Source organism: Sturnus vulgaris, chromosome 15 (assembly GCF_052056855.1).
Source record: "Sturnus vulgaris isolate bStuVul1 chromosome 15, bStuVul1.hap1, whole genome shotgun sequence".
NCBI classification, from domain to species: Eukaryota; Metazoa; Chordata; class Aves; order Passeriformes; family Sturnidae; genus Sturnus; species Sturnus vulgaris.
In genome coordinates this window covers 11,382,866-11,398,013 of record NC_142257.1, presented here as the reverse complement: position 1 = coordinate 11,398,013, position 15,148 = coordinate 11,382,866, and the positions used below count along the sequence as shown (strand labels likewise).

Sequence of the window (15,148 nt, the reverse complement as noted above, 5' to 3'; positions counted from 1 at the left end):
CTCTGTGCTGCAGTACGCATTTTAAGCTACAGTCTGCCATGAAATGCAGGTTAAGAGTGCAAGAAACCTCTCTTCTTGCTCTGGAGTGAAACAGTCAATTTGTTTTATTCTGAATTGTTCAGTCTCTTCTCAGAGCTGGAATTCTGGGGGGAAGATTTATGGCTGGAGGGATGCCACAGGACTATTGGGTGGCAATGTATGCAGCCATGTCATGGGAGTGCCCCAGGCCCTCTGGTTTGCATTTGCTGCTTTGCTTTTTTACTTCTTTAGTTGCAGCTGGCAAGGATCTGGTGTGCTGAACTGAGTATCTGGTATACTCAGTGTGCCTGAGTGCTGTGCCTGGGCTGAGCTGAGTCTTGCACCTCAGTGCTCCTGTAGCAGAGTGGCAAACACTCACTTACCCAGTCATATCTATTATTAGGTGTTAGGAAGAAGTTCTTCCCTGTGAGAGTGGTGAGGCCCTGGTACTGGTTGCCCAAGGTGGCTATGGCTGCTCCATCCCTGGAAGTGTTGAAGACAAGGTTGGATGGGGCTTGGAGCAACCTGGTGTAGTGGAAGACTGGACCAGCCTGGTCTAGCTGGTTACTTGACTCACTGCAAGTGCATTTGTAAGTTTACAGAAAAATGTTTCACGGGCAAAGGAAGTCTTAAGAAATACGTACATCCTTCTTTGGTCATATCACCATTGCAATTAAAAAAAAAAAAAAAGATGAAGATGGAAATAGAAGAGGAGCTTCTGTGCAGTGTGTGCTTCCAGAAAGAAACTGACCCTATTGAAATATTTATTGAAGAAACTAGTGTTGTGTGTGTAACTTGAGCAGGGCCAACTGTGATTACTATTTTCGGGGGAACACATTATCACAGTAGCTGGGGAAGCCAGCATTGGCATGTCAGCAGCCTCACACGACGCTGGGTGTTCCTGGAGACAAAAGCACAGCCCAAACAGCTGTTCGCTTTGTTTTAAATGTCCTAAATTGTCTGTAATTAAATGCCAGTGAGAGAAGAGAGATGCTTGAAAGTATTTTGCACCCTTCTTTGGAACTTCAGTATCATTTTCCAGTAGGAAAATCAGAGATTTAAAAGTGCAGAATAGTTTCTGCATTATATTTATGATCATATTTTATAGATAAATGTAGCTAAAGGTACTATTAGCTATATTTTCTAGGAAGCACTTCAAATAATGTGAGAAAAAAGCATCAGTGTGGTGGCATGCACCTTGCTTATGATCTACCCTGACACAAGGTGTACTTGTGTTTCAGTTCCCTGATTAACTATTATTAATTTATCTTAATTAATTAATCTCAATTATTTTATTTTCTCTGGTTTTTGTTTTGCAACGTACTAATGAGGTTTAATGTATAGGGAATATTTATCTTCATGGAAAAGAACTAATTAGCTACTTTAATGGAATTGAAGAACTCTGTACTGCTGGTGACTAATTTTTTTAAATTTATTTTTTCTTCAACTCCTGTCATTTTAGAATGTAAATCAGTTTTGTAGTGGGAATCCTCTGGGAACAGACTCATTTTAAAGGCCATAAAATGTGGTCAAGTTAATGAGGATAACAGATAGTGTGTGAATGGGCATTGTAACTCATATTCTTGGAGGCTGAGCAATCTGTTGAATTAATAATAGCCCCATTTATCATTTAGGAAGATGGCCCGGAATTGCAGCATATCTTGGTGCATTGAGGTGTCATTACTGTTGTTCCTTGGTGCTTTCATTTTCTTCTTCAGATCTAAGTGTAAGATTTCAGAAGAGCGATGTGATACTTGCAGGTGGAAAATATTTCATTGCTGGTTTGGACTGCAGAGTGAAACAGGGCAATCCTGTGATTCTCCTTGATTTCTGTGTGGCAGCCAGTGCCTTGGTGAAGCTGGTGGTGTGGGAGCATCCTGCTGCTGCCAGTTGTATGAAGTTAGTAAAGAACACTTTTTGATTAGGATATGGCCAGTTAATGTGCTATTCCAGACTTCTTGGCAAAAGAGCACAAGTCTGATGAGGAGCAGCTTAGTGAGATGGGAGTGCTCAGCCTGGAGAAAAGGAGGCTCAGTACTCATACCTCATCACTCTCTACAACTTTCTGACAGAAGGTTGCAGCCAGGTGGGGATCAGCCTCATCTCCCAGGTAACAAACAATAGAACAAGAGGAAATGACCTCAAGTTGTGGGCCATTCCAACCAGGAGAGGTTTAGATTGGATATTAGGGAAATTTTCTTCATGGGAAGGGTCAACCCCTGGCACAGGCTCCCAGGGCAGTGGTGGGGTCACCATCCCTGGAAGGATTTCTTGGATGTATAGATGTGGCACTTGAGGACATGGTTTAGTGGTGGAGCTGGCAGGGCTAGGGCCATGGTTGGACACGATGATCTTTTGAGTCCTTTTCCAACCTTAACAATTCTAATCTACTGTACTGAGAGTGAAATAATGGGAAGCAGTTTATGGGACAGTGTCTCCATCTGACTTGATGGCAGCCTAGTTCTCCTGGCTCTACAGTGGCCCAGGGAATCTGTCGTCCCTTTGCTCCCACACCAGGACCTGGCTCATAGCATCCACAGAGAAGCTGAATTCCTCCATAGGGGTGTGATGAGGGTGACCTCTCTGCCAACAGGAATTTTTAGTTTTAACCAGGTAAAGCAGGACTGAGTGAGGCGCCTAGGTGTGCTTATCCTGTTGATACACAGAACATTAAAAACGATTATTGTAAATCATAAGTGTTGACAACCTGGTGCTCAGCTGGACTCAAAATATTGCTCGTGCTGGTGGTACTAAGCTGGAAGCTCTGTAGCATGGAGGTCTTTCCTGATTTCTGATTTCCATGTTGTTTTTGTCAACAGCAGTTCACTAAACACAGGTGGTCTCATTTTCCACCACTTGTTTGTTTTGACTTGGTGCTATCAAATTATTTATCCTTACATCTTAGTTTTCAGTTAGAATTGTAGAGAAAAATAATTTCTTCCATAATTGAGTGTTTGATTTAATTAAGCCTTAAAAATACCTGCTTAGTTTAGGGTTTCTTGATAATAAAGGATATCTGTATTGAAAGAGTCTTCGTCTACCTCAGCAGTTTCTCAGGTCCAGGTTAATCTGTTCTTTTGGAGAAGTTCACTGCTTACTTTGGTTTCTATGATCTTGTAAGACTGAATGCAGAAAAAAAAGGATAATGCATTTACTGAAGGAGCTCACATACAAAAATGAAAATTAAATCAGCACAATTTTAGTTATTTAATGAATAACTGTACAAAACCAAAATTCCTTATTTCTGGAGAGCTTCTATACAATTTGAGAGCAACATTGTTTCTAGCTAGAAATCCATATTTATGCTACATGAAGAAAGGTTTGTATATCAATCATCTTAGCGCATTTATTTATGATATTGGGTGGTTTGTTTAAAAAGATTTTTTTGCTTCTTTTTGTGTTTCTACCTGCATGCACTATATTCTTTACACCATTGTGCTTAGAGCAGTGCTGTAAATAGATATATTTGGGTGTTGTCCTGTTCCGTTGCAAAGGGGTAGTAAAATTATAGTGAAAAATGTGGTTATACCTTGCTGGGGGAACTCAGCGTTTCTGAATTATTTTTTTCAAAATATTATGGCATGGGCTTCACTCTTCTTTTCTAACTTTACTCACTGTTGTATCTTTAACCCATGTTATTAATGTATGATTTCTGTATGGAATCAAAAATAACCCACAAGACAAGCTCAGCTGCTTGCACCTTCCTTTGACCTCAAACAGTCCATACGTGTTTGGAAAAAGTGATGTGGAAGGTAGATGTGATCTTGCTTTTGTGATGGTGTAGTTTGGTTACTTTCCTTTTTTCTGCCTGTTAGGTCTTTCTGGGTTTCTTTTCTTGGTATCTTTTGGATTTTAATTTTAAGATAATTCACTTCAGTGTGTGAAGTGAGAGCTGTGTAAGATCATACAGAGGTTCTTCTCCTGTTCCAGTATTATAGTTTTAATGTTTAGGATCTTGCAGTGAAATTTGGAGGAAAAAAAACAAGCAATTGAAGACAGTAGAATCTTCTTCTCTACAATGTATTTACTATGTAGCTTCTTGCCTGCTACAGCCTATTTGCATGAATGTCTGCCCTGCTTCCTGCTGGGAGATATTTTCCCAAAAGGTCAAAAGGAAGTGGGAAAGGATGAGATTGCTTTTTATATAAAAAAAAAGAATTGTAGCTATTGAGATAAAAGGTTTTATGTTAGGTTTTACTAACAAGATAAATTTACCTAATTTTTAGTGTTTATTCATAAATAATATTTAACATGAAGTTATGAATCAAGTTCCAGCCACTTCTCCATAATTCACTGGAAGCTATTAGAAGGCAGTATGACATAGGTGAAATAGCTATTTATAAAAAGCTGGAATATTTAAAGTTGTTTAGCTATGACTGGTACTAGAAATAAATTTTTCTTTTAAAAATTACACTGCAAAAATAGGCTATAATTCAATATTTTTGCCAGATTGTAAATACACAAAAATGGTAGCTTCTGTGTTGAAGATAAACTTGAAATGAACAGTGTCTGTAACTCCTTCATGATACATATGGGTGCAGAAGAGTTTCTATTGATGAGTGACATTGTTTAGAGGATATGTGTGCCTTTTTTACTTTTTTCTTTTCTTTTTTTTTTTTTTTTTCTTAAATACACTGTTTCCCGGAAGGAAACTGTGGCCTCCATCTCATTAGGCACTTCTGAGATCTGCAGCAGTGGTTCTCTGAAACAACCACAGTAGTTTTCTCCAGAAAAGTTTAGGTGCCCTGAACTTAGGTTTTTTGCTTCCCCATGAGCTTCATCCGGCTCTATCGGCTCTCAGTGCTATGGAAGAACTGGATGTTTAACCAGGAGCCTGAACATGTGTTTCAGGTGGAGAACTCTAAAGACAATGAGGAAAACATCTTGCAAAGAGAAGTCCCACTCCGGCAGTCCCGTCGGAGGTATAGGAAGATCAACCAGAGGGGCGAGCGTCAAACCATCACGGACCATGTGGATTCCAGCAGCTACGTGTCGGTGAGTGTAACGGCTTTTTCCCTTGGCATCATGATATCTGCTTGTCTGGCTGGAATTTTCTTTTGGTGACAAAACTAGTGAAGTGAAATAGTCCATGCTTGCTGTTTTTGAGAACACTTCTTTTGCGTTGAGGGGTAGTGAAGTGGTTTGGATTGGAATACCAAAGGTGGAGGTGAAAAGATGGGGGATTTTGGTTTCAAGATTTTCAGCTGAGCACTATAAATAAATCTTAACATGCTCACTGGATAGAGAAATGGTCATTCTTCATTTTTTGTTGGTTTTACCTGGAGTTCTTTTGATAAGATGTAGGAATTGGTGAATTTCTTTTTTTTTTTCTTTTCCTTGATAAATTTGAACTGTGATTTAGAGTTAATTGCAAATGTGGATCAATATAGCATTGATGCTCTTGTACTTGGTTGTGTTTACTTGCTTAAAAATATTGTAGTGGTAGTTCAGGCATCAAAAAGAGTAACAACTCATCTGCTAGTCTTAAGTAGCAGCAGAGACTATAAACCCTGCACTGTGTGAAGGCATGTACCTCTCGTTTCAGGGCTGCAAAGCATATGTGAAGGTTTTTCTTCACCATTATTTTTGAAACTTCCTGCTTGGTGACAGGGTATATGTGATCTAGACAAATAATTTAATTGAAAATAATTTTTCTGGATAAGTTGATCTGCTTTGAAAATTAAAGGTTAAAACCAGTGCTAACCTTGAAGTACAAGCCTGTAATAGTATTCATGCTCAGAAGAGAAAAACACAATTTCTCCCACTTTTCCCCACCTTCCTTTTCATCTCCCCAAAAGTGATAAATTTTCAGTTGATAATGCTTCAGAATATCTGATGTGTGCTGTCAGATAATTTACATAAACAGATCCTTTTTCTGCATGTTGGTAGCATTGGGTCACAGGTGGTGATTTTAGGCCCTACACAGCATTACTATGCCTGTGACAGGAAGAGAATATGCTGCTTGAAGTTTAACATCCTCTGCCATCTCGTTTCTAGAAGTGTCACATACGTTGGATTTTATCATTAGTAAGACATTAAATTAGTTATTGAAGAAATACTGTTGAGATTGTTCAGAGATGTTGAATCCTCACACTCTGGGCGGGTGTGCATAAAGCTTTATTAGGAATTCAATTCCAATCCGTGTATGACAGAATCTGTCTCTGGTGTTTGTGACAGTGAATAAGCACACATTCTCAGGTTTCATTGCTAAGAGTAGGAGAGTCCTAGGAACAGCTGATGCTGGTGCTACCTATGCAGCTTCCCTGGAGGGCTGCGTGAGAAGGGACTTGGCATCTCTGTTCTGAGAAGGACCAAGTTTCATGGCTTCTTGAATGATTTCAGAGGCTGTCAGTTATAGCTGCAAGGAGTCAGTGTGGTACGTTCACAGGACTGTGGTTAGTCAAGAGATGATGTCCCCATTAAGATTTTTCTTCAAGTTGGTTTAGTTTTCTTCGTGTTGATTTATTTCATTATTACCAATAATACAGAGCACCTGTGCCTGTATAATTACTTGTTGTAAACCTGGTGGCTTTCTCAGATTTGTGAATATATATGTGTGTGTGTGTATATATATATGTATATGAGGCGTTTGATGGAAAATGGTATAAACTTCTTAAATCAGCAGCACATTCCTAAATCTGCTTTTATGTCTGTTAATTAGGAATATATAAAAAGAGTCCTGTAGCACTAAGTGTTTTCCTGGATGAATGAGTGCTAAGTGGCAAGGACTAAACAAACACCTCTCTGCTACTAAATCTCCAAGATTTTGGGTTTTCAGCAGTTTGAATTGAAATACCAATCCTTGCTTTGTAGATTGTAAACTTCTAATTGGAAAGTGTCATACTCAGAGTACTTAAGGTAGCAACAAAATATTTATAACTCAGCAGATAACTAAGGAATCAAAATATGGTAACAAGCTGCCTGTGTGACAAGTAAGGAAAACTTTGTTGCCTGTATTTTTCCATATTCCATTATAAACTAGTAAAGTGATAAATTTATCTTAGATATAGTTAGTTTTAAGCCTATATGAATGTGCTCATACATTGGTTCCCAGTGTTCTTGAAAAACAGATTTCATGGTATAACCCTTTATGTAGCCCATGAGAGAAGGGTAGGATCATAGAATGGTTTGAGTTGGAAGGGACCTTGATCTAATTTCAGCCTTGTGCTATGGGCAGGGGATCAGGATAAGGAAGAGGGTAAGTCAAAGTTCTGTTTTACAGGAACTTGCAGTAGGGTTTCTGTCAGAGTGGGAAAAGTGTTTACAAACTTTCCAGCAGATTTTCTGTCTGGTGTAATGCTAATGAATGAGCACAGAGTTGTGTTTCACTCTCCAGCCTGTTGCTGAGTTCTCTGTGACAGGTGCCGAATGCAGCCTCGTGCAGCTTTTGTGAGTACTGTGTCCTTGGGGGAGGGCTTGGAAGTTTCCAGCTTCCACATGGACTCCAGCCTTTCTCGCATGGTTGATGTTGGAATACTCAGTATGACACCGTTTAAGTTTTTACATGCCTAATCCCTAATATGGAAGTAGTTTTCTGCTTTCTAAAGAAAACGCAGATCCTTTAGGTACTGAAACTCAGTGTTTTTTTAACCCAGCTAGGAACATTTCCTTATATTTAAGGTTTCTTGGGTTTGCTTTTTAAGGGGAATTAGCTATACAATCTCCTTTAGTTCCTTGGAATGTAAATCTCTGCACTGTGATTATATTTATGATTAAGGGTAATCTGTGTTTTGTAAAACATTATCTATTGGATTGTGACATGAGCTAACATCTACTTCTCACATGGAATACTTTTTGTTAGCACTGGAACTTGTTCTGTAGAAATACTTGTTTGGCCACAAAACTAAGATTTATATGCTGTTACTTTAAATAATATTTTTAATTATTAATACTATCCTTGAAGCTCTTCTTTTCTCTTATGCCTCTTAATTAAGAAAAAGTGTTCTAGTTCTTGATTTAACAGTATATCTTCAGGATAGTTGACATTCAACTTATTGTGGGTATCTGAAATTTCTTCCCTCCCTGCCTTCCCCCAGATAAGCTCATGTTATAAATGGATCATTTGGTTGGTTTCTTTGGTGACGATATTGCCATTTAGATTCCTTCGCTACATTTCTGTCCTTCATAGAACAGTGTTATTTCCCAAGAGCATTGGTTATCTGCAGAATGAACTATTTGTAGTTGTTTGTTGTTGGCGGTTTTTTTCCCCCCTTCCAGGTAAGTACAGTGAATACATGCTGGCAGTGTTCTCTTTTCCCTCAGAGTGAACAGGTTTATTTTTCTGTCTCTGTTGTCAAAGTGCACAGTGGTGTGACTTTGCTCTTGCAGTCCCTGTGCAAGGAATGCCAGTACTGTTCTGGTGAGCTGGTGAGCAGAGTGGGCTTGCCCCCAGATCTAAAGTGCACCCAAGCTGTGTTGAAGCTCTACTGGCGCTGGGGATTCTTCCTTTCTACTGCACAACAGGCCAGCCAGATCCCAAGGACAATTGTGTATTTGGCAAAACACTTAGCTTTTTCAGCTAAGCTGTTTTTTTCAGGGTACACAATAGCACTACTGCCTGTGAAGGGCTGGAGGAGGTGGGTGCCTCTGTTGCAGTGGGTGACATGTGAGGCCATGGCCATGATGGCAGCCGGAGTACGTGTGACTATCAGTCTGCCTGAGGCAGGTTTCAGCATCCCCATAATTAATCAGATCTCTTAATCCCTGGGCATTTCTGGCCTTTTCCATTTTTGTCGCTTAGTAATTCTACATCTTTGCACATCACCCTCACAGTAACATCCTGACTGTGTGGGGATAAAGTGATGTGGGACACATTTGGCAAAAGCTCTTGCTCAAAATGGATGGATTTGGAAGGAATATGCCATTGGTGCCAGCTCGTGCTTCAGATCTGATTTTGTTAGCATGATTGAATATCTTGATAGTGATAAGCATCCAGCCAGGAGCTGGGGTCATTGCAGCAGGGCAGTGTCACAATTGAGACAAGTGAGTAATTTCTATTCTCAGTGTACTTCTCAACCCAATCAATAATGCAGCCATGTTTTATGATTACAAAAGAAAGAAGTAGTAGTACAAACATATTTTTTGCTTACAAAAGAAAGAAGTAATTGTAATAATCTCTGTTAAGCTATGTCCCAAGCTTCTGTGCTCATGCAGTAGGAGCTTGCAAAACTGCAGCCAGAATAACGGCAAGTGATTTTCTTAATAATAAGCTTAAAAAAAGAAATAGTTCTGGTGCTTTATAAAAATTAAATTGTTCTTTTGATCTTGGATCAAGTAATATTATTTATTTATCTTTATAGTTAAAAAATAAAACCTGAGATAGTAAGTTTTGCAGTGTTCAATTCCAAACAGGGTTTAACAATTCAGTACAAATTTCCATGTGACTCAAACATGTAAATGCAAATCTTTTTTTCATTTCAGTAAAATTTTTCTAATTCATGTTTATGGTCAGTAGTTTGAGGTTGTGGACTCCCCATCCCTGGAAGTGTTCAAGGCCAGGTTGGATAGGGCTTGGAGCAACCTGGTCTAATGGAAGGTATCTGTCCCTGCCTTAGGGGGGTGGAACAAGATGATTCTTAAAATCCCTTCCAACCTAAACCTTTCTGTGATTCTATGCATTTATTACCCATAAACATTTTTAACAAGTCTCTGTGATTTTTTTTCAAATTAAGAATATTTGTAGTTCTAAAAATAGTGTATGATCTAATGCCTATTTCTGTGGAGTTGTGACAATGTACTGAATTTTTTCACCTGTTAGTTTATTGTAGAGCAGAATAAAGAAATTAGTACCAAGCTTTAGTAGTAATCCACTTCCTCAGGGATGCAGTTTTTTTAAACTACTGTAAGAGGATGATGAATCTTAGAAGATTCATTATAATACTGCGTTTTAGGGACAGTATCTTAATATTGCATTAAGTAAAATTTGTCCTGGAGCCTTGTAGAAGCATTTATCTTCAGAGAAGTCTGTCGCTGCAGACTGCTTGAGTGGCAAGTTTCTTGTTCTTTGATCATTACTTAATGTAATCCTGTCATAGGCTGGAGGTAGAATGGGGGATCTCATAATTGGAGGGAATTAAGTGACATTTCAATATACTGGATCAAACCCATTAGATGCTTTACTATCACCAGTCCTTTTCTTTTTAAATGCTGTTAAACACTGTGGGTCTTTTATAACTTACTTTTGACTACCAGGTAAATTTGCTGAAATTGTACCTTTTATTGATATAAACCAAATAAGACTGGCTTAGGGAATGTCTCCAGCTGCCTGTTGTTAAACCTGGACACAGCATTGCTAGCTTCTGTTTATTTGGAATATCAGTTCATTTTGATGAGGCTGTGGCTGATCTTGTGAGTGGCTGAAATGACTAGTTCTTGAGCTGGAGGATGGTTCTCTTTGCAGCTCATTGCTTTTTATTGTGTTTGTGTCCACACTTCCTCTTTTTGACACTTTAAAAAATACTTGACAGAATTTAAACTTTATTAACTAATGACAGACTGAGAGAGTTGGGGCTTTGCAGCCTGGAGAAGAGAAGGCTCTGGGGAAACCATAGAGCACCTCCCAGTGCCTAAAGGGGCTTCAAGAGAGCTGGAGGGGAATTTTGGACAAGGGTTTGGAGTAATAGGAGAAAAGACTTCAGGCTGGGAGAAAGAGTAGGTTTAGATTGGTAATAGGAAGAAATTCTTTACTATATGGATGGTAAGGTCCTGTCATAGTGTCCTAGGGTGATGTTATGGTGTTTGTATCTCTAATCGTGTGTTCTGATTATGTTTGGTATTATGTCCTGTGCTTCCAGGACTGACTCTGAAAGTGAAGCTTTGTTTTGTCTTGTTATCAGCCGGCTCACCTCCCCCATGGTCTATGTTTAGGAGAGGTTTTAGCTCGGCTTGCTTGCTTGCTTGCCTGCTTGCTTGCTTCTGCCTCTTTTTCTTTCCTTTGCTTTGCCCTTGCTTTTTGCTTATTAGTTAGTTCAGCTAGGCAGTCCAACTTTTTCCCTGGACTGTTTTCTTTTCCACCCCGTCCCCTCCCTCTCCTGGATACCATCTGAACCTGTTCTGGACGGGGACCTGGGAAACCCCCAGAAACACCGGGAGTCTGCATTCTGTCACCTGCAGCAGTCATTCCCCAGCGCCAGAGACTGATAACTGGGCGACCACTCGCCGGAGAGACTGAGTTTGTAATCCCTTCAGAACGGTGAAAGAGTTTTTTTGTCAGCTGGTGTTGTTTTTTTCTTTTTTTCGCTGTGCTGGGGAGTGTCTTGCTTGTTAAATAAACAGGTTTTTTTCTCCCACTCTTCTCTGAGGAAATTCTTCCCGAACCCGGTGGTGGGGGGGAGGAGTCGTGGGGTTTGCTGTTTGGGTGTTCCTTCTGGAGGTTTTCCCCCAAATTTGCCCAAAACCAGGACAATTTGCCCAGAGATGTTACGGCTGCCCCATCCCTGGAATTGTTCAAGGCCTTGCTTAATGGGGTTTAGAGCAAGATGGGATAATGGAAGGTGTCCCTGCCCATGGCAGAGGCTTGGGACTGGTTGTTTTCTAAGATCTCTTCCAACACAAACCATTCTCTGATTCTATGAATCAAAAGAATATTCAGGTCTTGCTGAAATCCATGGGTCTTGCAGTGCACTTAGAGGACACAGAAATTAATGTTGTCGTTATCTTTCTGGAGGTGTTGTGTGATACAAAGAGATATAATGCAGGTTCCTTCTTCCTGATGCTGTTTTTTAACAACGTAAGGATTTTCTCTAGTGTCTAATTTTGCATGGCCTAGGTGGGATCCCAGTTCTCAGTTGCTCATGAGCAGGCATGAGCTCAGGTTCCAGAGCATGTGCCAGAGCCTCTGTTAGCTGGGCACTCTGTGTGGGACTGGACCCTGGAAAAGCCCATATATGCTGTTTCTGTTTGCAGCTCTTCTGAACTCCTGCATATGTGTTTTTTGCTTCTGTGATCAAAAGAAGCAGCATCTGCAGTGTGTTCACTTCCTGTGTGGGCCTCTGTGGGTTTGATTTGTCGTGGGCTGCACACAAAGGGTGTGGATCTGGCACTGTCTAGTGAAGGAGAGATGTCCATGGATGGAGCCCTGTGCTTTCTGGAAAGGAAAATTACTGTTAGGCTGGGCTTTTGGGGGGTGGGAGAAGAGACTGTGAATCAGGTAGTGGTTAAGCAGCTCTGTTAACGAATGGTGTAGAGGGGTCTTCTTCCCAGGCCAGACATCTGGGGAAGGGTCTGCAGCATGAGTCTTTATGGAGGAGCAGCTGAGGGAGCTGGTGGGGCACAGCCTGGAGCAAAGGAGGCTCAGAAAGGACCGTATCACGCTCTACAACTAACTCCCTGACAGGAGGCTGGAACCACATGAAGGTTGATCTATTCTCCCAGGTAACAAGTGATGGGATGAGCGGAAACAGTATCACGTTGAGCCAGGAAATGTTTAGGTTGGATATTAAGAAACATTTCTTCACAGAAGGAGTTCTAAAGCATTGAAACAGGCTGCCCAGGGCAGTGGTGGAATCACCATCTCTGGAACTGTTAAAAAAATCTGTGGGTATGGCAGTGAGGGCATGGTTTAGTGGTGAACATGCTAGTGGTGATGGATTGATGGTTGAACTTCCTGATCTTGGAGGTCTTCTCCAGTCTTAACGAAACTGTGATGGTATGATTCTACTGCTTCACTGGTGGAGCTGGAAACAACCTCTCACAAGGTCCCACTGGCATCCAGCATGGGAACCTGTGCTCAGTATCTTAAACTCGCTCTGGTCTGCTGAGCTGTCCTTGGGCACTTCCCTCTCCTTTTGTAAGCAAGGGGGAAGATTGCCAAATGCATGTTCTCTCATACTTTGTTTTACATATTGATTTTGTCTGCTCATTTTGTCAGTAGTGTTGCTTTCAAGGGCTCCTTGAAAGTCTGCCCCTGGTTATGGTGGTCATTAGCAAAAAACCAATCCTCAAAGTGTGCTGTGCATTAAAAATCATCCTAGGAATTTCCATTGACCACTGTTGTTTCCTAATCCACTTAATGAGCGCTTGCAGTTTCAAGAGAGTAATGACTTGAATAGGCTGTGCAGAAAATATGAAAATACTGCTCTTTGTTTAAAATCTGTGTTTTTCAGATTTTTTTTTTAACTAACAGTGTAATGCAACATCTCAACCCCAGTTTAGCCATAATGAAAGTGGTTGTTTTTCAGACCTTGTATTCAGGAGTTTCCCTAAAGATTTTATGGACTTGACAAGCAGGTTATATGTAAACTGTAATTTACAGGAACCACCTCAGTTTGGAGGTGGCATATGTAGCTGTGTAACAGCGGTTACGAGTAATGCACAAATGAAACTACATCAGACTGAAACTCGGGAGGGTTTATTTTAAGGAAGCACCTGTACTTACTGAAATCCGACTTCTGGCAGTACTTTACACCACTTCTCGTAGCCCTGGGGAGAGCCTGTGGTGGGGGGTGATGCCGCAGTGTTGGGATGTGGCATCTTTCTGCTGCAGGACAGATGGACAGACATTGTCCTGCCTTGCCAGGCTGTGGCTTCAGTCCTGGCACAAAGTACTGAGTTGCCGTTAGGGAGAGTACACTCTGAGTTTGGTAGTAGAACCTATCTTGTTCGCTCTTCAAGGCCACGTTGAACAAGACTTGGAGCAACCTGGTCTATTGGAAGGTGTCCCTGCCCATGGAAGGAGGTTTGGAATGAGATAAGCTTTGAGGTTCCTCACAACCTGTTCTCTGATTCTTGCCTCAAAGACTTGTTTTTGAACCTTTCTCCATCTCAAGTAAGTTTAGCAGTTAGCTGTACATCTGCTCCCTCCCCAGGTGTTGGGGTGATGATGGGCCCCTGACCCCAAGGTCATCTCACAGCAGGTTTGTTTGTTGCTCTCCCCTTGCTCATCAGAGCAGCAGAACTGCACTTGTTTGTAATAATTCAAGAAAAAATGGTGGCTATTTTTACACTTAATTTCCTACTTGCAGTCCAAACACATTAGTCTTTTACTTGGTGACCACTCTCACCAGGAAGCCTTGAACTGTTTGGAAGCAGATCCAGAGCATAGTCTGTCCTTTGCAGGGAAATTATTGTGCTCTGTTGACTGGGGTCAGTCTGGAGAGTTGCTCGTACCTTGACCTCAGCTGGTGCTGACAGTATTGTGGGAGGGATATACTCTTGTGACAGAAAAAAGCTTTCAAAACTTCTAAATATTTTAGAAATTGCCGCCACAAGAAGTAAAAATCCAGTCATTACTGTGCTCTCCACACAATAACCAGTTTCTTTCTGTTTCTTTCTACTTTTACCACATAGACAATTTTGCACCATGGTAGAAACTAACGCAGTTCCTTGAAAAATGCCTCAGAAAATATTTTATGTAGCATGTTCTGTTTTGATGGACCCTAACGGTTTGGGTGGCTTTTCCAAAGTCATTAATTCTTTATAAGCGACCTCTTATGCAAACTCAATGGAGAATGATGTGTGGGGGTTGTGCCCATTGCTCATAACTGCACTTGGGGGTTGATGGTAAAAGATGCTCTGCACCAGAGAGATGTTTTGTTCTGTTTGGAGACTTCTTTTGTATGTGAGTTGCAGTTCTTTTTCTGATCCTTATTTTTGACATTATTGTTTCAGTCTCTTGAAATGACATATTGGGTGGCTTCTTGTAGGAATCTGACAGGTAGTAGCCAGCAAGCTAGTCTCCCTCTGTGCAAGGAGATGGTAGCATGCGTGGATCTGTTTTTTATTTCCTCTCTTCCAGCTGTGCTTCTTCTGTCCAATATGGTCTACTCAAATATAAAAGCCTGGTTGTAGCCTCACTTGTAGCCAACTCAGTGTTTCACTTGGGTTAGGTTTCTCCTGCCTTAGAGAAGAGTAGTCGCGTGAAGGGTTATTTTGTATGTTAGCCTTGTAAAGTTGTAAATTGGAGTTGGGTTGAATGTCACATAGTGCTGAAGGATTTCTTTAAAGGGCTATGATGGTGTTGTCTTCAACTTTATGTTCAAAGTAAAGTGGATTTCTGATTCAGAATATGGAAATTCACATCAGTTCAGTCATGTTCTTTGTAAGCCTTATGGACCATTTTAGAGATGGAGAATATCCTGAGCAATTTTCAACAAAAATCACCGTGAGAAAATGTCAGTGCATAATTTTAAGC

General features: G+C 40.7%; 1 protein-coding gene across 14 annotated transcripts in view; it reads left to right on the top strand.

The window, feature by feature from the left end:
* Positions 1–15,148, top strand: part of RAPGEF6 (Rap guanine nucleotide exchange factor 6) — a 128,750-nt gene that overhangs the window by 40,602 nt on the left and 73,000 nt on the right. For all 14 annotated transcript variants that reach the window (XM_088173744.1, XM_088173743.1, XM_088173735.1 and 11 more), the window contains one exon: positions 4,870–5,013. In XM_088173744.1, the coding sequence (XP_088029870.1) occupies positions 4,870–5,013 (144 nt within the window). The remainder of the gene's footprint in view (positions 1–4,869; positions 5,014–15,148) is intronic.